This window comes from Nymphalis io, chromosome 18 (assembly GCF_905147045.1).
Source record: "Nymphalis io chromosome 18, ilAglIoxx1.1, whole genome shotgun sequence".
Lineage (NCBI taxonomy): Eukaryota > Metazoa > Arthropoda > Insecta > Lepidoptera > Nymphalidae > Nymphalis > Nymphalis io.
Window position 1 is genome coordinate 8,301,394 of NC_065905.1, and position 26,254 is coordinate 8,327,647.

Sequence of the window (26,254 nt, forward strand, 5' to 3'; positions counted from 1 at the left end):
TATAGGTCTAACAGTAACTATTTAATAAATTACCTATTTAAGTATCACTTATTTTGGAATTAATCTTAATATTTAGAATCATTAAAAATTTTCACGAAACTAAAAAAAATCAATTGCTATAAAAAAGATTTACACATCTTTTTAATGCTTAAATAATTATCCTGGCAACACAAGTACCTGTCTCGTCAGTCGTCAATCTGAACTCTTAAGTCGTCAAGTCGTCACCGTCAGCTGCAGGGTGTGAATCAGCTTTCCTATTTCTTTCTTATCTGGTTATTTGCAAATTGCAATATATAACATTAGCGAATAATGTTTGAAGTGGTTATTAAGTGAATAGTTTCTTCATGAACATTCCAAACTTGTATAAATACTGAATGAAAGGAAACACTCACGATGTTTTCGCCAAAGTTTATTTTTGTAATATTTACTCTTTTAATAAGTGAATGCGTGCCACGCTCTATTGAAGAAGATGATGAGTCTTTTCTTACTCCGCCGAAGTACACAAAATACGATGATCTGGTGACTTTATTCAATAAACTGGAGGCCTCGTACCCGGAACTCGCTAAAGTATACTCGATCGGAAAGTCTGTAGAAGGACGCCGACTACTTGTGATACAAATAAGTGAAGGTGTTAAACAAATTCACCCAGAACGACCAGCATTTAAATATGTTGCCAATATGCACGGTGATGAATCAGTTGGCCGGGAGTTGGTTATTTATTTGGCCCAATATTTACTCTTAAATTATGGTAAAGACGATAGAATTACAAAGTTGGTGAATAACACTGATATTCATTTGATGCCATCTCTGAATCCCGATGGATTTGAAGCTAGTAAGGTTAGTTTTTTTTTTGTATTGTATTTTTTTGGTTTCACTATACATATTCACGTTTTTATCAAAATTGTTACTAAAAAATGAGTAAAATATTTAACGATAATTTAAGTCAATATTGATAGTGATTAAAAAGTTTTTCCTTTTATGCTTATCTTAAACTCATGTATTACGGATTTCCCCTGAAACATATACATTATAAAACATAATAAAATGGTTGTTTACAAATTAAGATAGCCTTATTCAAACTTAGTTACCCAAAACAAAAGCTATATGTTATATATATTTATTAGGATCTTTTTTTTTTTTTTATAGAATAGGAAGGTGGACGAGCATATGGGCAACCTGATGGTAAGTGGTCACCAAACGCCCTTAGACATTGGCATTCTAAGAAATGTCAACCATCGCTTATAGCCAATGCGCCACCAACCTTGGGAACTAAGATTTTATGTCCCTTGTGCCTGTAATTACACTGGCTCACTCACCCTTCAAACCGGAACACAACAATATCAAGTATTGCTGTTTTGCGGTAGAATATCTGATGAGTGGGTGGTACCTACCCAGACGAGCTTGCACAAAGCCCTACCACCAGTAGGCTTCTCTGGCAAGGAATACACATCACAAGTTTACATTACACATTATAAATACAAGTGATATGTCTATGTGCTCCATCAATTATAACAAACCATAGCATCTATCTTATATAACTAAGTATGAGCTAATATTATAAATAATAAAATTCAAATTAAAAACATTACAAACTAAAATAATACAGATTAATATACATAGGTGAAATATTAGCTAGCAACGTTGCATTATTATTAATCTTTATCATATTAATTGTCAAGGACCTGTCATAGATAAAGAGGTCACTGCAAGTGCTTGCAAAATAAATGCTATATCATTGGTTTTGTAAACAAGTCCATAAAATTATTGATATCAATTATTGTACCTTGATGGAGAACCAAATGAACATTTAATATATATTTAAAAACCTTTATTGCTTTATTCATCTAGTAGTTAACTAGCTAGAAGGAAAAGCATTTCCTGGACTCAATACCAGGGTAGATATAGAGTCTTTTGCTGTATAAAAAAATTCTATATAGCATCATGAAGATAGGAAGTTGTCTTTAAAGCCAATACCCTAGAAAGGATGTAAAGCTGTTATACCCTTGTCTCTATAGTCCATTGGCTTTTATTCAATCAGATTGTAAAAAGTACATTATTATTATAAAAATATATACTTGTTACATAATAAATTTCATATTAACATAATATTATATAATTTGGAATCTGTTTTTATTGTATTATATAATTGCTGTATAACCATGTTACATATTGTAATTTGTACAAAAAATGTGACTTTACCAAAAATTGGAAATGGCGTCGGGTAACCACCATTCTAAAATGGCCACATTCCTAATGGAAGCAAAATAATATATATTTTTAAAATCAGTTAAAATGTTAAGTATAATATACAATTTTGTCTCATATAGTAAAAAAATAGAAACGTGATGTTATCCAGAACGATAGCGGACACGCCGGCCGTTCTTAACGTAAATCACCAGCCAGTTAGCCAGCTGCGCAGGAGAAAATATTACGCTATCATAGGTATCTATTTCCACCCTCTCGTAATACAATAGAATGGCAATCAGATACGTCCGAATATAATTATAGCTCTAGATCAACTTAACGTTAATTTAAAATTAACGGCTTAACGAGCTTCAGGTTTGAAAACACAGCCAACATTTCAAACTCCAGTCTGCCCTTAAGAACATCCTGACGGGAAACCTGTTGCAGCTTACTGTAATATAGTATTTTTTTTTTTGGCATAGGTATAGTGGCTTAATGTGAGGTCCTGGGTTCAATTCCGAGGTCGGGCCAATAATAAGTTATTGGGTTTTTCTGTCAGGAAATTCTCAGTAGCAGCCCGGAGACTGGAAGTTGGAAGTGTATACATTCCCGTGCCTCGAAAAGCAGGTAAAGCCGTTGGTCCTGAGCCTGAGCTCTTTCCGGTCGTGTCGGATTGCCGTCCCATCGGGTTATGAGAGCTAGGGAATAGAGAGTGCACCTGTGTTTGCTCACACACTTGTGCACTATATTATGTCCTGCGCAGTTGGCCAATCTCTCTTGAAATAGCCCGATTACCTGCAGTACTTATAATCTGGGCCCTTGACAATTCCAAAATTTACCTACAAAATCCTTTTATAAGTCGAAATTTCTAGTGTCTCTTGAAGTATTGTTCGATTTACCGAGGTTCTACGGTATAAACATTTAAACGTATAAAACGCTTAATAAACCATTTCTCTGCGAAAGTTTATCTCGATTACTTTCTATTCATTGAATACAGTTACATTTTATGAATAGTTTATATTTTATCAAAATGTCACGAGCGCGTGATTCGGCACTCGTTAAAAGTAAACCAGTTTAGAATATGTATTAGGTAACATCTAGTTGAATGGAGAAATTAATTTTAACTATTCATAAACGAACTGTTTCATATATGAATGATCGCATATTTTAATTGAAAATAATTATCAATTTCTAACTAAATATTTTAAAACTTCTTTTAAAGATAACGTCATTTGTGTTAGCTGTTGGTTTTTGAATGATACAATTATAATGTAGTTTCTGAATAAATTCTCAGCTTATATAAGGAAATAAAGCAAATACAACGTGTACACTATGTTAGTATGTAATCTTAATATTATTTACTATTTTGTCAAGGGTGTTTGCGAAATTTGAATATATGTAGTATATTATTAATTTTTATTCAACTGCCATATTTAATCTAGTGGCTACCTTTTAAGGCTACTCATCCCGTCGTCCAGAGTTCAGTCTCCGACCCAGGTTAATAAAAAGCTATTGAGTTTGTCTTAAAAACTGATTATTTTTATGACATTATGAGACTAAGGGAATAATCATGCACACACTTGTGTATTAAAATATATCCTGCGAAGTAGGCTATTCTCTTAAGAACGACTGCCGTACAAACCGACAACGTAGTCAAAATTAGTCAGAAGAATATATGAGTTTTAGGAATGTTTTTTTATCCGTTATATCATATATAAAAAAACAACAATTTTCGATGCTCGTAAAACAAATGTATAAATAATATTATATTTTTTATTTATTAGTAATATAATATGCCGTTACAGGAGGGTGCCTGCGAATCCCTTAAAGATTATGTGGGAAGAAGCAACGCGAGAGGCGTAGATCTCAATCGAGATTTCCCAGATCAGTTCGATAAGAAGAAGTCTAATGATGACGAGTATTTATTCGGTGGTCGGCAACCAGAGACAGCCGCGTTAATGAGATGGGTTCTGTCGAAGCAGTTCACGCTCTCTGGGAATTTACACGGCGGAGCTGTTGTCGCCAGTTATCCATACGATGACTCCAGGTAAATACACTGAAGTAACCAATAAAAAACTAACCCTGTTTGAATTTAGTTTACATTTTATTATAATAATACCTCATTCATTAATATATGGTAGGATCGTATGTAATGCTTATGTGCCGTCTACTTATAAATTATTCTGCTAAAATACTTAGTAATTCCTCGATCCTAAGTAATTATTATGGAAAATTTTTTGGTACAATGTTGATATTAACTAGCATATATGCCAACACTTTCACTTCAAGAATTGAAATATATATATATCGAATTCTCTTTCAGACTCATTTGCGAAAGCGTTATAAAAGTCTTATAGTTCTCAACTGTTTCACTAACTTTAAATGGCCGCGATAGTAAGAAAGCCCTGTTCAATACATTTGTTTGTACAGTCAGGTTTCTGTTTACTCATTGGTTACCATTGCTATTATATATACATATATGTTAACTATGTCATACTGATTCAGTCACGAACTCACAAAAAGAAAAAAAAATAAACTTATTCCACATTTGTGGTACCTATTTTCTCATGGGGCAGATTTTTTTTCGACACATCTATCGCACATTTTCTCACCACATTGTCATACACCATCGATATTATACACGAATGAAAGCACACAAAATGCACATGAAATCTAAGCGGTGTTCGGCTAAGCTATACGTGTTCTATCCACAAGGTCATCTAAATCAATTCCTGTATTTGCTTAAGCCAAAATAAATCGGTCGGTTACCTTGTTATACTACAAAACAATATAAATAGTGAAACAAAGGAATTCCCCTGTCCAATTAGTTTTTGGTAATATACTTGGACATTTTACCAAAATCTAACATAAATCTTACATATTTCAGCACTGGCAAGGAATGTTGCGTCGAGAGTCAGACACCAGACGATAAGTTGTTCAAGCATCTCGCTGGCGTCTACGCGTCTCGACACGAGCAGATGAAACGTGGAGATGCTTGTGAACCCGAAAAGTTTAAGGACGGCCTCACTAATGGCGCTTTTTGGTACTCCGTGCAAGGTAAGATAGAAATTTGAGCTCACGTTGATTAATGGTCTGCATGTTAATTAGTTCTTAGCATTTTTCTTCAATTTACTCATGTGATGCACAATAAAATAAATAAATAAAACACACCCTTCTACGTCACCTTCGGCTTTTATGGCTTAATATATAATAAACTCAAATATAACCGGTTATATTGTTACAAGATAAAATAAATATCAATTTCACTTAAATTATCTATGTAATAATTTGCTTGTTTTCTTGCCAAATTATAAATAAAACATAAAATATATTTCATAAAAATTAGATGACTGACAAAGATGCCAACTTGAGTCCGGAGTTTTCAAGTTTTTTTGTACTTAGTATAGAACAGAGAGAGTCAAAAATATATTTTTGAACTACAGAATTTTTATCGTTAATTTATAAATCAATCAAATTCTACACGATTTTTGTTTTTTTGCTACTATTTTGGTTACACCCCAAAAAAAACTTGCAAATTGAAGACTACGAACGATTATGTTTCCAGGTGGTATGCAAGATTTTAACTATCTCCATTCCAACTGCTTCGAAGTTACCTTCGAGCTATCCTGCTGCAAGTACCCTAAAGCTGAACAAATGCCTAAATTCTGGAACGGTAACCGTGAACCTCTGCTGGCATTTATCGAGCAAACCAACATTGGAGTACGTGGTTTCGTCGTTGATGAAGCAGGAGAAGCTGTGAAGGTGAGAATATAATAGTGGCCAGGGATTATAATCATTGTGGCCGTAAAGAACCGAGATCGTAGTTTTCGACGAGTTGAATGGAATGGAGGGTTGCGTAATTAAGAATAAAGCGTATAAAATATATAAATCCGCATTGCGCAATATAAATATGCAAAAGTATTATTATAATATTACATAATAATTAAATTAATGTTCGTTTTTATTGTATATGAAGACATATCATATGGAAAAAATCAAATTTGGAATTAACGGAACAAAACAAGTTTTTCCTCAATGTTCATTTATCTAGCTATTTAATTGATGCTACCCAAAAGTACAATTCGCTTGTCTAGAACAAGATCTCCAATTTTCGAATGGTAGATTTCTAAACTACGCTTGGGACCTCATCCATCATTTGACTCCTGCAAATTAAATGTTTAATTGTTTTTAACACATTTAGTCAACCCTTCTGACTTTTCAATTTTCGATTCTGATTGGTTCATTATTTGGAAGCTGGACCTATTGTCAAAATATCTTAGCAAAACAGACTTTAGATAAGATAAGAAAAACACTTATATTTATGATAGAATAGCCGTTTTTTCGTTCTTTATATTCAAATTAGTCGAACTTTCTTGAGCATTTACCAATTAACTTATCAAATATTTTATTAGCGTGAAATTCAATTGAAATAATTATTTATCATTGTATTGACTTCGAAACTTATTTATAGAATGCTGAAATATTAGTTGATGGGATCAACCATCCAGTTAGAACTACGGATCATGGTGCATACTGGCGACTACTGCTTCCCGGCCAATACAACATCACAGCTTCCGCACCTGGGTGAGCTATATAACATCCATCTTAAATATAATATGTATGTTTAAAGCTAACATATATAACCTGCCGACATGGCCCAAACCCGGGCAAGCACCACTGAATTTTCATGTGTTTAATTTGTGTTTATAATTCAACTCGTGCTTGAAGGTGAAGGAAAACTTTTGAGGAAAACTGCATATGTCTAATTTCACTGAAATTCTGCCACATGGGTTATCCAGGAGAGAAGGCCTTTGGAAGCCCAGCAGTGGAACATGCACAGGCTGTTACTTTACTATATATAACCTGCACCTAGAAATATGACAAGAAAACGACATAAACCTGTAGAATTAATATGTTTTTAAACAAGTTTATATAAATCAAGGAGAATGTTGAATGAGTTGTGTTATTCGTACAGATATGCGAGCCCCGATGCAGTGACGGTAACAGTGACCGCGACCGAACCCACCACCGCCAACCTGACCGTCCACCGTCGGCCGCGCTCGCTCGCCGCCGGTAAGTCGCGACAAAACACCGCCGTCACCACCACACACTGTTGGCTGCTTTTACATTTCGTACTCGTGCTTATATTACAAGCATAGGGTTTAGACAAAAAATCACTTGAAATAACATTTTTAATCTATGAAAAAAGTTGTGACTGCCATCATCAATTATTTTGGTAATAATAATAATCCAGATAATAAACACTATAAAGGATTTGAGTGCCACTCTATTTAAATTTATTATCTATATAACTAAAGAAGTATCATAGAGAATTAATTCAAAATAATCCTTAAGTTTTTGCTGATAAAACATTTTAATTTTTATCGACTATCCAAAGAGTTTTTAATATACAATTAGTAAACTTTTGATTTTATTTAATTAACTTAATTTATTATCTCATTTCACAAACTAAAATAGAATAATTCATAAAAAACTTATATAACAAAATATATCATGTTTTATCTAAAAAAAAAGTATTTATTTAACACACTCGGATTATGCTTATCCATAAATGAAGGAGTATTTTATAACTACATAGCTTTATTTAAAAAACTTATTCATTCCAATTTAAAAGAAAAGACTTGTTATTATTAGTACAATTACGTCAATTAACAAGGGATGTTTGGAAATATAATTTATTATATTTATTTATATAGTAGAATAGAACTGTATTAAGTTAATTGAACAAAAGTTATTTAATAATATTTTACAACATTAAGAATAAAAGTAAGTTAGGTAATTATAAAATAAGGGAAGTGCGTTCTTATTGATTCCAACGATCTCTACCAGACTAACTTTAATGAGAGAATTTTCAAACAAATATAATCTTTACATATAATAAATTATTAATATAAGCTTTTGTGTAAGGTCTTAATGACATCAAAAATATTCCAGTCTTAAAAGTAAATGATTTAGTATTAATATAACTTAAATGATGTATTTAAATAATCAAATATGTGAATAATATGTTTTTTTTAATGAAAAAAAAAATTATCTCATTTATACAAATCACAGTCACACAAAAGTGTGAGAACCTTTATTTTTGGTGTTACCTATTTCAAAAATTGTAATAGACATTCTTAATGACTAATTTCACATTTTTTTTTTAAACAAAAAATAGTTACTTAATAGAATACCTTATGAGAACTTAATAATTTTTAGACAATTATTTATTACGACGTCATTTTTTGAAAAAAAAAAAAACTAACAAAACATATATAGACGTAACGTAATGATTTACTTTTAATAATAGAGAATTATTTTAACTCAATGTTGGAACTATATGCGCCTCATAATGTATTTCTTTAAAACAGATATATTTATCAGAAAAATGTTACACGCTGTATTCTAATAGAACAATTAATACCTGTCAAAATGTACGACATCACTACAAAGAGTTGCCATGTTGAATAATTTTTTTAGGATAACAAACATGACATACAGTTAAAATTACAAATTAAAAGTTTACAAACTAATTGGTCTAAAGGTAAAAGTTGCCATACTTATACGTAACCACGACATGTAAAAAATGACACTAAGCATCTTAAATAATAATGAAATATAATTGGTATTAATTAATAATACTATTAATGTTTCCATATCATTCAAATATTTTAACTACTCAGGTGTATTCGGTGTTCTTGTAAATAACTATCAACTAACTCAGCTATATGCTTACACTAACAAAATTAAACTTTCACAATTTATTTAAATAATGTTCTTTATACCTTGGACTTGTTGAATTAAGTCGAAATTGTAATTAATTAATTTATTAATAATAATGTAAATAAAAAATTACAGTGCCATTCGATAAATTGTTTGCTCATTATCTTTAATTGCTCAATAAATGTATATACTATAAAAAATGTATGTATTATATGCAATTGTTCGATTATATAGCAATGAAAGAATCAAATAAAATGACTAAAGGAATCTTACTTAGTTTTAATGATTTTTTGTTATGTTTTGTATTATTTAATTCCCTAAGTTATGTTTGTACGGATAATTGCTGACATTTATCAAGATGGATGAAGCAATGGGCGCTATTCATGGAAACACAATTGTTTAAAAAAAGTATTTATCTCATTTGTCCTACTAATGAATAATATCATTAAACACTATTGGCTTTAGTTATAAACGTTGCTTAGTGGATGATTAGTTAAATGCTGTGTCTTCTTCTTTCCAATTACAAATCAATGATAACAGAAAGAGAAATCGGTATTTAAGTAAACAGTCGCTAAGCTACTTTTAAAGTAGGGTCGGATACCGTTATGTGATCTGACAAGTAATGTTATAAATTATAAATATATATATATTATTGTTAATGGTATGTCAACTGTTTATTTTGTATTGCATTCTCTCAGCGGACTGACTTTACCAAACATTGTGTGTCTATAATAGCGCGCGCCATCTATTGGTACAGAATTTTAACATAAATATTTAGTAGTAATAAAGGCTGAAATTTTTGAGGATCTATGGTGTTGGTTATCTTTACATTCTTGCATGAAGTCTCTATACTCTTTTATTAATTAAAAGAAAACTTTTACACGCTTAAAGACCAACTTAAAGTGATATGGTATTAATTTTAATAAATGTATTATTTTTTCATTGTATAGTATAAAGGACTTGTTTTATGATAAGAGGTGCCAAATGAGCCTGTACATTTGAAACAAATACAAAGCTTATTTCTAATTAATTTGTTCAAAAGATTTTTTTCAAACACATTGTGGTCAATGTTAGCATTGTAAAAAAGCTTGTCCACAAGGTTAGAGTTTTAAAACATACTTTATTTTGAGCAAAAAATAGGATAAATGATATTGAAGATATGTCTTAATCTTATACATAAATTTGAAAAGTTTTCGGTGGAGGATTTTTTTTTCGTTCTTCCGTTACGCACTGTTGATTTGTCCGTTCTTTCCTTTCTTTATTTAAAATAAGTTTTTTCTTCCTTTTTTAGTAAATATCACTTTTTAATCTTGACATTTTAATATTCCGCTTTAATGCACACTCGTTTTAAGAGAAATTTAAGGAGCACCATTTAAAGTGTCTACTAAAAATCTACATATTTCTTCTAAGCATTCCACTCCAACTCGACTGCCTATCACATTCGCTAGTATCAAAGTAATTAACATAAAAATCTTTCTCGCAAACGACTTATTTGAAAGCATACAATACAATATCTGTGATTAGGAAATTTTCATACATCTAAGTCGTACCATTCCAAGGTACGGGTCCAAATCGGGGCATGTCAGGAGTGCGTAACAGGTTCGCACGTCATCCCATCGACGGTCTTTCCGCAGTGGACTTCTCCCATCACAATTACGTGAAGATGGAAAAGTTCCTCCAGAACTTGGCATCGTCATACCCTGACATCACGAAGCTGACCAGCATCGGAAAGTCTGTACAGAACAGGGAACTATATGTGCTGGAAATTACTAGAGAACCTGGAAGACATATACCTGGTATGTAAAATTAGCATTATTTATTTTTTTATTCATTATTTGTTTAATATTCAAAACAACGCTCTCCTTCGGCTGTTATTATTACATTGATCGATATATTGATTGATTTCGGTTACGGCAGATTAACAGAGACATGCCAACTGCGTAGGAAACATTTTAGTACTCAAATATAAGCTCAAACAAATGTAAACTCTCATATCTCGTTGGGATGGCAATCCGATAACGACCGATAAAAGTTCAAGCGCCAGGATCGACTTTACGTACTCTCCAAAAAATAGGAGCAGCTCGAAGTTTGTAAGTTTGCAGAGTACTGTGAATTTCTGTACAGAGAACTTCAATAATATAAACTTCAATAATAGCCTTATAAGCAGGAGCCAAGTTGGAACCTAGGATCTAATGGTCGGTAGTCTTACGAGCTAACCACAAAAAAAATGAGAAAAGTCAACCACAAAATACAATATCAGAGATTTAGATTAGTATAATGTTTTAAAAACCTTCAGTTTTATTATTCATTAAAAAAATATAATAATTTTTTTAAGAGAAAACTTTTCGTTTTTATTTATCTTTTTAATAATGAATTATAATATAAACAAATGCAATTTCTTTGTGTTACTTAAAAGTAGGATGACGTGGAGATTTTTATCACCACCAGGCAAGCCAGAATTCAAGTACGTAGCCAACATGCATGGTAATGAGGTCGTGGGTCGAGAGATGCTGCTGCTGCTAGCCAAGTATCTCTGCCAGCAATACACGAGCGGTGACCTTCGAGTGCAGACGATCCTCAACAACACCAGGATTCATCTGATGCCGAGTATGAACCCAGATGGATATGAGCATGCGAGAGTCAGTGAGTGGATTTTGTTTTTGCTTATTTAATATTATATATTTGCAGCATGTCAGTCTTTAAGCGAAGGAAAATTATTATTAATTTATGTATATTCGAATAAAATTATACAACCTTCCTAAAAGTGTCCTGTTATTTTGTAAAACAAAGTATTGTAACGACCCATAAATGGCCCACTGCTGAGATGAGTCATCCCGTTCTCCTTGGAAATTTCTGGAATTAGAGCTCATTGTACAAGTGTGGTGACTGACACACGACTGAAGTTGTGTCAATACAGATTTGCCGGAATTAAATCTGACAGTCATGTGTAGGTGCAGATTTCCTTACGATGTTTCAATACACCGTCCAACATGAGATGACAAAAACTCAGTAGTACTTGCCCGATTTGATCTTCGGCTAAGACCCACTGTGCTATCTTGACTAGTATTATTGACCTTTTTAGGTGCAACTTCTTCGGGTGATAAGAGTAAAATTGAAGTATAATGATATGTGATGATGTCCTTTTTTATCGCTGGAAAAACGTTACGCGTTTTGGGGGGGAATATGGGGCTTGCTTGAGTGCTCCCCGAACATTGGAATAACCACTAAAAAACCAGCGGTACCCTTTACGTCTTAACGAGGAGCGCCACGGGATCGCTTTGGCATGCTACCGTATGTGATGATGTCCTCTTCTAACTGTGACTCTGGCCTGTTTCGGTTACGGCCACTTTTTTCAAGGGAGACTAGCCAACTGAGGACATATTATAGTGCACAAGTATGTGCGCAAACACAGGTGCACTCTCATATTTCGATGGGACGGCAAATCCGTCACTGCCGGAAAGAGTTAGCGCACACTTCCAACCCCTAGAGAAATACCCAATACCTTTTTATTGAGCTGATCTGAATTTAGAATCCAGGACCGCGGGATCTGCGGCCTTATATCTAGCCATTAGACTAACGAGGCAGTAAGTTTTATGTATAACGTTCGAGTGAACGGTATCTAATATAATCGAGGTTCACTCAATCAATTGTACTCTCTTGCAGTGTTTTAATTTATATGATTAATTAAAAAAAAATCATAACAATTGCCGACATCAACTATATACAGGTAAGAAATCACGTGTGTGTGTCTGATATGCTATACTTGAATTTTACTAAAGTGCGTGAGAGTGGATTTTGTGTTAAAAACGATTCTTTTGTTCCGAGTGTTGAAGTTTTAAGTTTTTGATGTGATCGGCTCGTATACCATGACCAACTGTATGACGTTCCCTTATGCTTGCATGCCCCCCCCCCTCCTCTCCCCGTCGCTCTCTACCCCCTTGTGTACACGTAATGCGTTTACTATATCTTTCGAAGAGAGTAGAAAAACATATTAGTTTTATTAAAGAAAATCTATTCTAGTTTTATTTTTTATTTTACACAATATTTATTTATTGGTTACTTTTAATTATAAATTCTTTCAACAATATAACAAAAATTTCGATGTTTCACATAATTTCATATATATAGTTAATGCATATTTATATAATATTGAACCTATAACTTTTTAGTTTACAGTAATATATATTTACTATGATTTGTTTTTTTTTTTGCAGAGGACTACAGCAGTATTCGTGGCAGGGCGAATGCAAATAATATCGATCTAAACAGAAACTTCCCGGATCAATATGGACCAACTAAGGTAACAATTTAAAATAGTATATTTTCTTTTTTTTTATTTTTTTTTTTAAATTCAAAATGGCGAATGGATTCAAAAGAAAAACTGGTATTTTTCATTTTAGAATATTTTAATTATGTGGAAATTAAAATATATGAAAAGTATACCAATGTATTAATGGTGATGTACTCTCAACATCAGAATACATTTCGATTTAAAGTAACTCTTTTTTTTGTACAAATCAATGTATGAATCTCGCTACGATTCTTCGCTTAATAATGTTGTTTATATATGCACCAGATTCTGTCAAACAGTTCCATTTAACCTAGCGGAATATAGACCTTATTTAAACTTATAATATCATTTGGATATTTTATATTATATTTAATTAAATGAATGTTTTAATGTCTGGCTTCGTTATGTTATTAACGGTTATATATGTTTAAAGAATATTCTCTAGATATTTAACAATGATGATAAATATTTTAAAGAAAATCATAGTCAACATCATATTTTATCAAAACCGGTCGATTGGTTTAACCGTTAAAGCGTAACACACATACAGAGTTACTTTCGCATTTATAATATTAATATTGATTTCAGGATAACAGAAACCCTGAACCAGAAACATTAGCAGTAATGAACTGGACATTGTCCATCCCATTCGTTCTATCCGCAAACTTACACGGAGGATCTCTGGTTGCGAACTACCCGTACGACGGCAACCAGGATATGACTAACGGCGAAGAAAACTTAACCCCGGATAACCCTGTCTTCGTACATATAGCACAAGTTTATTCAAATGTAAGTTTTCATTATTTTTGCTACATTTCCTAGAATATATTTAATAAATTTAATTTCGACGCGTTTATTTTTTTACATATAGCAACACAGTTTAATATAATTTGTAGCCATATAAGATAATGTATAAAACATTTGCAACCTACAATGTTGAAGATTTGTATTTTTTTTTATAGAATAGGAAGGCGGACTAGCATATGTTAAGTGGTCCACCTGATGGTAAGTGGTCAAAAAACGCCCTTAAACATTGGCATTGTAAGAAATTTCAACCATCGCTTACATAGCCAATGCGCCACCAACCTTGGAAACTAAGATTTTATGTCCCTTGTAGTCAAAATTAGGCTATTTAATAAAAAGTATCTACATTTAATATTGAATATTTTAGACTTGTAACTTGATTACATGTACAGTAGATTTATGACAATCAATAACTAAGTGTAACGCTTCTATATTGAATAAAGATTTATGACTTTGTAAGAGGCCCCGTCGCCCATACACTAGTGTGTTTTGTAGTTGTTTTTATTGATGGTCAATATCGCGTCGTAATCACCTATGTTTTATTTATTGGTATCTATTTTAAAAAAGAAATATAATTAATTCGTTCTTTTTTTATTAATTATGGAAATATTTATTTCCATAGGCTCATCACAAAATGCATCTCGGCCAGCCCTGCAAGGACACAAGCGATGAAAATTTCCCAGAAGGAATCACGAACGGCGCTAAATGGTAAACAGACTTTTCTTTTAAACCCCCTCTTACCCCCTATTTTAAACATTCTTTCTTTGCTTTACATCTAAATCTTTGACTAGTATATTAACGTGGTTACTGGTGGTAGGGCTTTGTACTGATGGTAGGACTTTGTTTACTGGTGGTAGGGCTTTGTGCAAGCTCGTCTGGGTAGGTACCACCCACTTATCAGATATTCTACCGCAAAACAGCAGTACTTGGTATTGTTGTGTTCTAGTTTAAAGGGTGAGTGAGCCAGTGTAATTACAGGCACAAGGGACATAAAATCTTAGTTCCCAAGGTTGGTGGTGAAGGGTTCTATAACAAAATGTTATGCCTGCTCTACATCTGGGGCTTCGTGTTCGGTTAATCATATTTTCACATTAGCAATCTTAACAGTTTTAGTTTTACAATAATTACATTAAACAATATGTCATTCACATTGAGAGTTGACAGACTTTTTAGAGGATTCGTGTTATTCAAGTTAGCTCATAATGATGGACGATTTATTTTATGCGAAAAACGCGACAAATTAAAAAAAATAACACTTGAAGAATGTGTCAATGTTAAACGTCTAAAAATACCCAATTTAGACCAAGATCTTTCATATCACCAGAACTTGACTAGGGATTTAATTTTGATACAATTTAATTTCTTTAGGTACGTATTAGCTGGTGGTATGCAAGATTGGAACTACTTGCACACCAACGACATGGAGATAACGCTGGAGCTGGGCTGCTACAAGTTCCCCCCGTCTGAAGACTTACCGACATACTGGGACGACAACAGAGAAGCCTTGCTGGAGTTCATTGAAGAGGTAAGGATTTTTTTCATGTGCGAATGAAATCACCCAATTAGTGGTACCTTTTATACTCTCTCGACCAGTTGGTTAATGGTCACCTACGTAAACAAACCTAATTAATACAATACAACCAAAACCTCGCTCATTTGTTTCCTTAACGTGCTGTTCATGCAAAAACCTTACGCACCTTGGTAAGAGTATCGATCCGCAGCGAGGCGTTAACTTCAAAGGTGCGGTGTGAACTCGTGCGCTACGGTCCGAGGTCAACACAACGATCCAGTTGGGGTCCGGACGACGTTATATCGGATTAGAATCGGGAACGAATCGTAACCGTTATGAATTAGTAGAAATGCGCTTGATTTTATATTAGTGCGTTCAAGCTTTATATATTTTTAAAGATGATTATTTTCACTTCAAGGTCCACAAAGGCGTGCACGGCTTCGTCCACAGCCACATCGGCCACGGTCTCGCTAATGCCACCATATACGTTTCCGGCATCCGTCACACCGTCCGAACCGCAAAAGATGGCGACTACTGGAGACTGCTTGTGCCTGGCAGCTATAACATCACTGCCAGCAAGGAAGGGTTAGTAGAAATTTTATTTTATCCGCAAAAAAATATCGAAAAAGCAAATGACTTACTAAATTAAAAAAAAATCTAGTTTAATCACATAAAAATATATATATAATATATATACGAAAAAACAAGTTTCTGAATCACGCTATCGTTTGGTTCACTCCGATATATATAGGGTCTTGACTTTTCAAATATAGAGATGTAAATTTTTGGAACGTTTTGCTTTATTGTAATTACTGCGTATTGGTAACAAGTTTCAACCAGAGCTACGGAAATGGCTGTTTGTAGCGTTGTGTATATAACTAATGTATTGAAATATTGGTTGTCAGAACTTTCAACCATCTATTCTAGCCATCAAACACGACTGTCTCGTTACATTAAAAAAATCTTGGTAAAAAACTATTTTTATTTTGTGACGATAAAAAAACTATCACGTGATTTCGCGTTTAAGATATGCAATAATCATAGATAATTTAACCTATTTTTATCTAGTTACGAGAGTGTAACGGAGCAAGTAACGGTCCCTGTGAACGGCTCGGTCAGCCTCAACTTCACCTTGATGCCAGACGACCCTCAGCACTGGTCCTCAGCTTATGACTTCCGGTAAGTGATTAATATTCAACCTTATCTCTTATGTAATTGAGTTGAATCTGGCTTGCTACCTTTATTTGTAACATCGCATTTTTCATCGACTTAGGCTATCTAAAACCTTGATAATTATACAAAAATATTCGAATTATAAAAGTAAATAGAAAAAATATATAAATATTAAAATGTTATATATCAGAGCACAAGCTTAAAATTAATTTCTTATTAGTTGTCTAATTATCTTGATGTAATACTCCCAATCTCATAAGTATAATAGTTTTTTCTACACCATGTATATGATCATATATTTTATCTATAGTATATTTTTTTATTTATATAATTTTACTGGTGGTAGGGCTTTGCGCAAGCTCGTCTGGGTAGGTACCACCCACTCATCAGATATTCTACCGCAAAACAGCAATACTTGATATTGTTGTGTTCCGGTTTGAAGGGTGAGTGAGCCAGTGTAATTACAGGCACAAGGGACATAAAATCTTAGTTCCCAAGGTTGGTGGCGCATTGGCAATAAGCGATGGTTGACATTTCTTACAATGCCAATGTCTAAGGGCGTTTGGTGACCACTTACCATCAGGTGGCCCATATGCTCGTCCACCTTCCTATTCTATAAAAAAAAACTGTATATGTGTGTAATATTTATAATATTTGTATATATTCAGAACCTTCAGCCATTCATTCATTCGATAATTCTAATTCTTAATCTATTACATATTTATTTATGACTTGACAAATATTTAATATTTAAAGTAAAGTAAGTAACAGCTTGCGAATGTCCCACTGCTGGGCTAAGGCCTCCTCTCCCTTTTTGAGGAGAAGGTATGGAGCTTATTCCACCACGCTGCTCCAATGCGGGTTGGTGGAATACACATGTGGCAGAATTTCTGTGAAATTAGACACATGCAGGTTTCCTCACGATGTTTTCTTTCACCGTATAGCACGAGATGAATTATAATAACAAATTAAGCACATGAAAATTCAGTGGTGCTTGCCCGGGTTTGAAACCACGATCATCGGTTAAGATTCACGCGTTCTTACCACTGGGCCATCTCGGGGGGTCCTGTTCTCCTCGGTAAGTCGTATATACGTGTCAAAACGTAGATACGACATGAGATGATTTCACTTTGACCAAGTCATTTAATATTTGTCTAGTCTATATTATAACTTAAAAAAATAATAAAAATAATCACATTCTGAGATAGACTTAATTCTGTTTTGAATTAATAGTATACAATGGCGGACATACACTTAACATACATAACTTAACATACTTAACATGAGATTAGATTAATAGTCTTTAGAATTATGAATATAGAATGAAAATAAATAAATATCATATATGCGTATGCGTATGCATCATAAATTTATCTTATAACCTTTGCATTTATCTTTTTATATATGTACTTAAAATTTCATAAAGATTTCATTTATAATTGTCACACAAATATTTAACTATTTCTATTGTTTGCATGTATATTATTAATTTATTTGTAAAAAATTATAAACAAGCTTAGATAACCGTTTTTTAAGATGGGAAAACCTTTTTATAAATTGTCTATAATTCTCTAAAGAGTGTTTGTTTAATTTGGTTGTAATTTTTTACAAATACATTTAAGTTTTATTATATTTTTATTAAATATGTATATAAAGAAATATATGTATGTATTGGCGTCTGTGTATTGTTTCCTACTAACTGTCTGCACGTACTAATTTATCAATTAAGCTTCAGAAATGTTATTTCGTGCCATAATATTAAATAATTTTACTCCCATTTAATTTCTATTTTAAATATCATTAAAGTGTGAACATTATATTTTATTTATTTAATATACCGAATTTATTATTACATTTAAGAAAACTTTATAACCAAATTCATGTTTAACGCAATTTTTTATTTTTAATACTAATAATTTTAATTTCAACTTAAATCGCTAATGTTTAGTTCATATTTAAAATAATGTTGACTCATTATATTAGCGTCTTTATTTTATACGCGTTTATATTTCAATTACTGCCATATTGTTGATGTTATCGAACAGTCGTCTTTTTATTTGTTACTGTACAATGTTCTATAAAATGTTAAATTTAACCGACACACTTGTAGATACTAGACATTAATATAATGTGATATTTTAATCAAGCAACACTGCTTTCTGATTTAATTCATTAAATCATCTGGCAACATTGCGACAAAAAAACAGAGCAATTAAAGAGAAGTGACTTTTAACAAATAAGATCTCGAGGTTGCCGATATATTGATAATACAAAATGCTCAATAACTTTGACATGTCAATATAACTACACTAAATGTTGCTCGTATTAAAATAAAATCGCTTCAGAGCTTTAAAAATATCAAAATCTTGATTTAATATTGAATTTTCTTAATCTAGATATATTGCAACCTGAAAACTGAAAAATAAATTTTATTTCTTATATTCTTAAGTGTATGAATATTAATTGCAAACCTTACTAGCGTTATTAGGAAATACATGTATAACGGTTATAATGAATCCATAGTGTATTGGACAATATAATGAACAAGAAATACCACACACCGCTCGAGATGTACGCGGAGCTGGCGGAGTTAGAGAACAGGTTCCCAGACGTAGCGGAGTTCCGCGCCGGAGACAGCATGAAGACAGCAACTCTACACGAGCTGAAGATAACCGACGATGTGAGTATCACACTAAGCGTAGTAGTTAAGCAATTACAAATGATAATATATTTTTGTAATATCCTAATAATAATATCCTGGGACATTTTTCACACACGGCCATCTGATTCCAAATTAAACTTGTACAGAGCTTGTGCTATGGAAACCAGACAACTGATATACTACATATACTATTTTTCTTTTGTAAATGCATACTTATATAGATAATTACACCCAGACTCAGGACAAACAGACATATTTATGCACACAAATATCTGTCCTGGGAAGCATCCACCAACCACGGCAACCGGCTCGTCTAATAACAATCTTTATAATTTTACGAAATTATATTAAAACGTAAAGCTATCTGGTAAGATAGGAATGTAGATTCTACCTAGAAGAATCGTCAAGAAACTCTTCTCCAATAACAAATATATGTTAATCAAATACAATTAAATTTATATATATATATATATACCTCATGCCTGTAAAATCAAAAAACACTATTATACGTATAATATGATTTACTCAATCATGAGTTTTTTAGAAAAAATATATTAATTATTTTTCAATTTCATTCAATCTATTAGTAGTATTTTGTTTTTGAATGAATTGAAAGTTATAAAATAGACTATTATTTCCAGGCGGGATCGCCAGAAGAAACCAAATTCCACATCGCACTCATAAGCAACCTATACGGCTCACAGCCTCTAGGACAAGAGATGTTGTTAAACTTTGCGCGGCATATTTGCACAGCGTACCAAATAGGCGAACCCGTCCATAAAAAGCTATTGAAAAACGCGGTATTACATTTCATACCAAATCTGGACCCATTGTTCGGCAAAGTACTGAATCTCTACGACCATACAGAGAAATGTGACTTTGATGTCATAGAAGAGGAATTCGGTAGTAGTCTCTACGGTTACTTGACGAAGAAGAATTTAAATTCCCTGTCCAACTACACGAGGGAGAAGGCGTTTGTCGGGTTATTAGAGTCGGAACGATATGATTTGATCCTCGATTTAGGCTCCGGTAGCGAAGATGTAACTATTCCCAATTTCTCCAAGGACATCTATGAGAAATTCGCTCACAATTACCAGGATAACAGGACACCGAGTAACAAATACCCGTGTAAGGAAACTTCGAATGTTCAGCATGAAAACCTTCTGGATTTAATATACGAAAGGTTCAACGTACCGATAGTGTCGGTCGGGCTGAGCTGCTGCAAGATGCCGCTGGAGGATGACATAGCGTGGGCGTGGAGGAATAACTTGAGAGGGATAATGAAGTTCATTGAACAAGCTAATACTGGTAAGTGATTATTTTATTATTGTACAGGGAAACGGTCACACAGTCTTGTAAATTACATCAAATAAAATATTATACGACCCTTGGTGGGTATTTCGTATGGACGCGACTTCGCTGCAACTTAAATACAAAGTCCCTTAAATATTTTGAATTTTTAGCCTAAAAGTTAAACATTTGTATTAAAGGCTTATTTAAAAACTCCTTTTGAAAGCTGATCTCATTACAAGCCGTGTACTATACACCGATAAACTACCGACACAAATATCCCACGAGTACAATGTGCCCCGCAGGAGTGGTGGGCTTCGTGCGCAACGAGCAGGGCGCGGCCATGCGCAGCGCCGTGCTGGCCGTGGCGGGCAGCGCGCGCCAGTACCGCGTGTCGCGCAACCTCGCGCACTACCGCGCGCTGCTGCCGCCCGGCGACTACCGCGTCATCGTGCGCTGCCACGGCTACCGCGACCAGGTGAGCACTCGCGCACTACCGCGCGCTGCTGCCGCCCGGCGACTACCGCGTCATCGTGCGCTGCCACGGCTACCGCGACCAGGTGAGCACTCGCGCACTACCGCGCGCTGCTGCCGCCCGGCGACTACCGCGTCATCGTGCGCTGCCACGGCTACCGCGACCAGGTGAGCACTCGCGCACTACCGCGCGCTGCTGCCACCCTTATAAAGCAGTACAGTACAATATAATAAGCCTTAATAGTATTATATTCTTAACATGAGTTTTAAAATTATTTATTTTTTAATGTAAAACGTTCAGCGTTAAATAAAACAATTTTGCATCACACCAATGTCACTTGAAATATAAATGTTACATACAGATGTTGACATGGCGTGTTGTGGAAGGAGTCGTGAAACAGAAGGACGTCGTGCTCCGAAGGATCAACGCTGAGGAAATCCCCGGGGGGCAGTTCGAAGACATACCCATTCCAAAAGATCCCGACACTGTATACATTACTGGTATGTACTTGAATCTTACATAACCCGATCACTGTTATATAAAAGGTTGTCTTAAATAGATTAATTCTTTTAAGTATAATTGATATTTTGACAGGTACGAAACCGAATCATTGATTTTTAAAGGGGAATAACTAACGATAACAATATTTCTATTAATAATTTTCCCTAACAAATAATATAATTAAAACTTAACGGTCATACTTGTTAACATCGCTTAGCGACTGCTTAGATAAACATCGATTTCTCTCTTTCTGTCATTATCGATTTGACAATCGAAAGAAGAAGACACAACATTTTTTAACTAGTCACCCGCTAAACGTTTTTAAGTAAAACGTAAAGATTGTACGCCAAATTTAATTCTATATAAAAAAGAACACCCATCTCAAAAAAAAAACACAATACTCTTAGTGACTTTAGTATTTTTTTTTATTAGAGTCACACTTATATATTTGCACACTGACCCAATTGTTACCTATTATATTGTATCGACATTTTCGCTAATAAATGATTATTATTATTTTATATATTTATAGGTTTATCTTTAGACCGTGACAGCGCCCCCCTCCCCAATACAGAATTGACTGTCTTCCCATTGGATTCCAAACGACCAATATCTTCCAACACCAGCGACCAATATGGGCGCTACGTGATCACACTACCTGTCACGTATATGGGACATGAAATACTGTTGTCGGCTGTTAATGATGGATTTATTACAAAGAGCAGGCATGTCAAGGTAAGTGCTTACAAATCTAACGCTATCTCTGTCTTACATAAGGTCATTCACATGTTTCTTTCTTATTTTATTAATAGAAGGTTAAATGATATGTAAAATCAAATTTGTAGTAAAATTGAAAATGAAATCGGACGGTGACACATTTTTAAAAATAATTGAAATCTCAATCAATACACCTTCTTGATTTCAGATAAATAGCAACGATAACGTGACTCCGAACGTGCTGCTCAAGTTGGAGAAAGACGACAATATACTCGGGATGTCCCGTTTCGTTTTCGTCATGGTAGCAGGTATGTTTATTCAAACCCAAGGATATTTATACTTCTTTTACAATAAACTATGATGAAGCTTTATATTAAATTATTGATATTCATGCTAGTTATGCGAGAAATGTGCTTAAATAAAGTATATTATAATTTTGATTGACTACCTCACTGTTATGTGCTGCGTGGCAGGCGTGGTGGGCGTGGCGGTGGTGGTGGCGGGCGCGTGGTGCTTCGCGCAGCGGCAGCGGGCGCAGCTCGCCCGGCGCGACTACCACTTCGTGCAGCTGCCGTCCGACGACAAGCGACCGCTGTGCGAGGACGACGCCTACGGTGAGCTCACGTTAACCTTGGACGACAGGATACGTCACGCTGACTCACGAATTTATCCGATATACTAGAAAATGCGATAATGTAGAGTAATAAGTATATATTCTAGAAAAGTCCAGAAAATCGACCAGAACACCTAGATAGCTATAGCTGACCTTGAGTATAGTTAATGAGTAAGTGCAAACTCTGTTTTGATGCCTACGCAAAAGCCGAGATGGCCCAGTGGTTAGAACACGTGAATTTTAACCGATGATCGTGGGTTTAAACCCGGGCAAGCAGCACTGAATTTTCATGTGCTTAATTTGTGTTTATAATTCATCTCGTGCTTGAACGGTGAAGGAAAACATCGTGAGGAAACCTGCATGTGTCTGATTTCATTGAAATTCTGCCACATGTGTATTCTACCAACCCGCATTGGGGCAGCGTCGTGGAATATGCTCCAAACCTTCCGCTCAAAAGGGAGAGGAGGCCTTAGCCCAGCTGTGGGACAATAACAGGCTGTTACTGCAAACTCTGTTCTGATACGTTATAACAAAGCAAATATTCAAAACGCTTTACTTTTATTCAAAAATTGCGTATTTAAAGGATTAGCGATGTAGTTTCTTAACTTTTCAAGGTACCGATAGATCTCACATGGATTCATTATATTTTTTAGAACTCAATAAATCTAATTTTAATGTTATTGATAGATATTGTCAGGAAGCCGTACTACGATGAAGAAGACTTACCGCCATCTGAGACAGACTCCGAGGAAGACATCGTGCTACTCAGATCAGAGAGGGAATGGAGACCAGCAAACGATGAGTAGAGAAACGATCTAGAATCGCATGTCGTAACTGTTCTGCCGACCGTCTTTCAATGCGCTTTATCGACCTTGGAACAATGAACTAAATGTTTCTTAACTTAATTGTCAATTAATTGTTATTATATTACAGTGTCAAGTGAGTGCACGCACACTTTAAGCTGTTGATATACGTAAAGCTGCGGCAAGAAATGGAGAATATGGTGCGCACACACTTGATAATTATTCTATGTTCCACGTTGTTAGGAATGCCTGCCGTAGACGAATTCGGTCAGGGTAACAATGTGAGATCTTCGTCAAACCGAATACACGTAACTTTTCTACAGTCGAACACATTATACATGGTGTTTGTAGTTGCTAGTACAGTCACAATCAAAATTGCTTTTAATTTGAAACAATTCGGATTGTGATCGTATGAAAATCAGTAATTATGATATTAATTAATGATATATTATGAGATCTTAAGCCTATATAAGATCATTTAATGTGTTATTTTAATTAATGTAACCGTCATATAATGTATTCACCGTATCAACTTCTCTATTTGCGGTTCGATTTACAAAGCAATATGTTGCGCTAAAATGTAATTTTCAGCTATAATTAACTGTCTTTTATGTGTATTGATATAAATATATATTATTAGGAGACCATTTTTGTGGTTGATTATTACATATTATTACTAGGTGGAGAATTACAATTTTCTATAGTTATGTCTCTCACAGAGACGGCATGCAGTTATGGTGCTATTTTCTTTTATTTATTTTTTTCTATTTATTCAAAATACTGATATTAGCCGCATTAATCAAATAAAGGTAGGCCATGAATATGTAACTCGCGGTTAGTAATATTGGTAATTATTTTATTGATACAATAATAACAATTTCTAGAACACTGAATTGATTAAAAACCGTTTTTCTCTTTGCAGTACATTTATTGTCTCAAATATTTAATTTTTTATTTGATGAATCATTTTTTTTTTATGTAATAATATTAAGTGGGCCTTAGACATTTGCGTACATTAAATACGGCTTTAGCGTCAGTTTGTAAAACATATCCTTCCAAACTCGCAGTGGTTTATAGATTCATTTTAGTTTAGTTCACTCCGTCAACAAACAGACGTTGAAGTATATATAGCATATCTTCTAAAGTATTTAGTTTCGCGGCTCACGAACTATAAAAATTTAAATTGTTTTAAATAAAAACATTTTTTATGATACCGATCTCTTCGTATGTTTATCGAACAGTATTAAAATTTATAATATATACAAAATAATCAAACATTTCACTCCATGAACTACTTAAATCTTGATCATATTTTTTTTTATTTAATACAAAACACAATTTTGTATTTTTACTATTTAAATTGTTTACAAAAGAAATATATAAATAAAATTACCCAATAATTTTACTAACCGTACTATATAAAGAAAAACAAATTATGGGTAAAAAAAATAAACTTAATAAATATAATTATTGTTATGGTCTAATTAATTTGTGTTCTTATTATATTAACTGGTAAAACAACAGTATTAATTTTTTTTTTATTAAAAGGTTACACTTTAAATTTTAAAGGGTAAAAGTTTTGAAAAGTTCAACCTTGTGATTATTACATTCCTGTTTGATTCTCTTAGTTCATACATTCGATTAATAAAATCTATCTATTTTTACGTAATATATAACAAAATATATTCAATATTAGGATACGTAATACAAATGCACTTAATTTCAATTGAATTTATCAATGTAATTTTAATTTTCCTATTAAAATGTCTGAAAAATAATTGAATGTTACGACATTCAACGAACTAATGTTACTTCATTAATTTTGTTTCTGTACGAAAATTCAAATCCTCGCAATATACTTATACTAGTATAAATAACAGCATTTACACACAGCGTCATACTTTTAAATTATATACACTATTTATATTATATATTTTGTTAACTTTCTTCCTTCTATTACTTCAACTATTTATTTTTATATAAAGTTATCTTGCCCAGTTTTAGATTAAATAACAAAGTTTTATAAAGATGCATTAAAGTAAATTAGTTTTTAATAAATATTTTGTTTCTGGTCTAAATTTAATTTAAATTTATTATACGTTTGTAAAAAATAACATAAAATAATTATCCAGTTATATTTCACTCGATACCCCTGTGCCTTCTAGCATTTTAAATATATATTTTTGATAGTTAGATTAAACAAGAATTTAGTATGAATCTCGTTACTAATGGAGCAATATATGCTAGCAATAATAAAATAAGATTAACATAAATATACAATGTTTAAACTATAAGTATTATTTATAATATTACATGTTATATTTAAAATAAAGCTTCGTGTAATAAAATATTATGTCACGCTCAAAATTATTTTAATAATAACGCACTTATATATTTTTTTTTTAATTTTATCTGCTAATCATTTTAAACGACGTGTATTGCAGATTAAAAAAATGTCAAAATTAATAGTTATGTATAATTATTAAGTTACAATATAAATAATTT

General features: G+C 33.3%; 1 protein-coding gene across 2 annotated transcripts; it reads left to right on the forward strand.

The window, feature by feature from the left end:
• The first annotated feature begins 185 nt into the window (after positions 1–185).
• Positions 186–26,198, forward strand: LOC126775417 (carboxypeptidase D-like). Of its 2 annotated transcripts, none has more exons than XM_050497340.1 (22): positions 186–837; positions 3,990–4,231; positions 5,072–5,241; positions 5,750–5,946; positions 6,656–6,768; positions 7,160–7,257; positions 10,470–10,706; positions 11,359–11,553; positions 13,125–13,210; positions 13,790–13,990; positions 14,628–14,713; positions 15,374–15,530; positions 15,934–16,100; positions 16,584–16,694; positions 19,212–19,368; positions 19,992–20,658; positions 20,946–21,118; positions 21,477–21,615; positions 22,149–22,351; positions 22,542–22,641; positions 22,807–22,947; positions 23,634–26,198. In XM_050497340.1, exons 1-22 carry the CDS (start codon positions 394–396, stop codon positions 23,750–23,752), a joined length of 4,203 nt encoding a protein of 1,400 aa, XP_050353297.1. In that variant the 5' UTR covers positions 186–393; the 3' UTR covers positions 23,753–26,198. The 2 variants fall into 2 exon arrangements, with proteins under 2 accessions (XP_050353297.1, XP_050353298.1); XM_050497341.1 differs by having other exon boundaries at positions 10,545–10,706.
• Positions 26,199–26,254: the final 56 nt, after the last annotated feature.

Coding starts and splice junctions, on each gene's coding strand:
- LOC126775417 (XM_050497340.1), top strand. CDS start 394: ATGTTTTCGCCAAAGTTTATTTTTGTAATATTTACTCTTTTAATAAGT. Junction 15,531..15,933: donor TGCTGGAGTTCATTGAAGAG/GTAAGGATTTTT, acceptor TTTCACTTCAAG/GTCCACAAAGGCGTGCACGG. Junction 21,119..21,476: donor GCCACGGCTACCGCGACCAG/GTGAGCACTCGC, acceptor TGTTACATACAG/ATGTTGACATGGCGTGTTGT.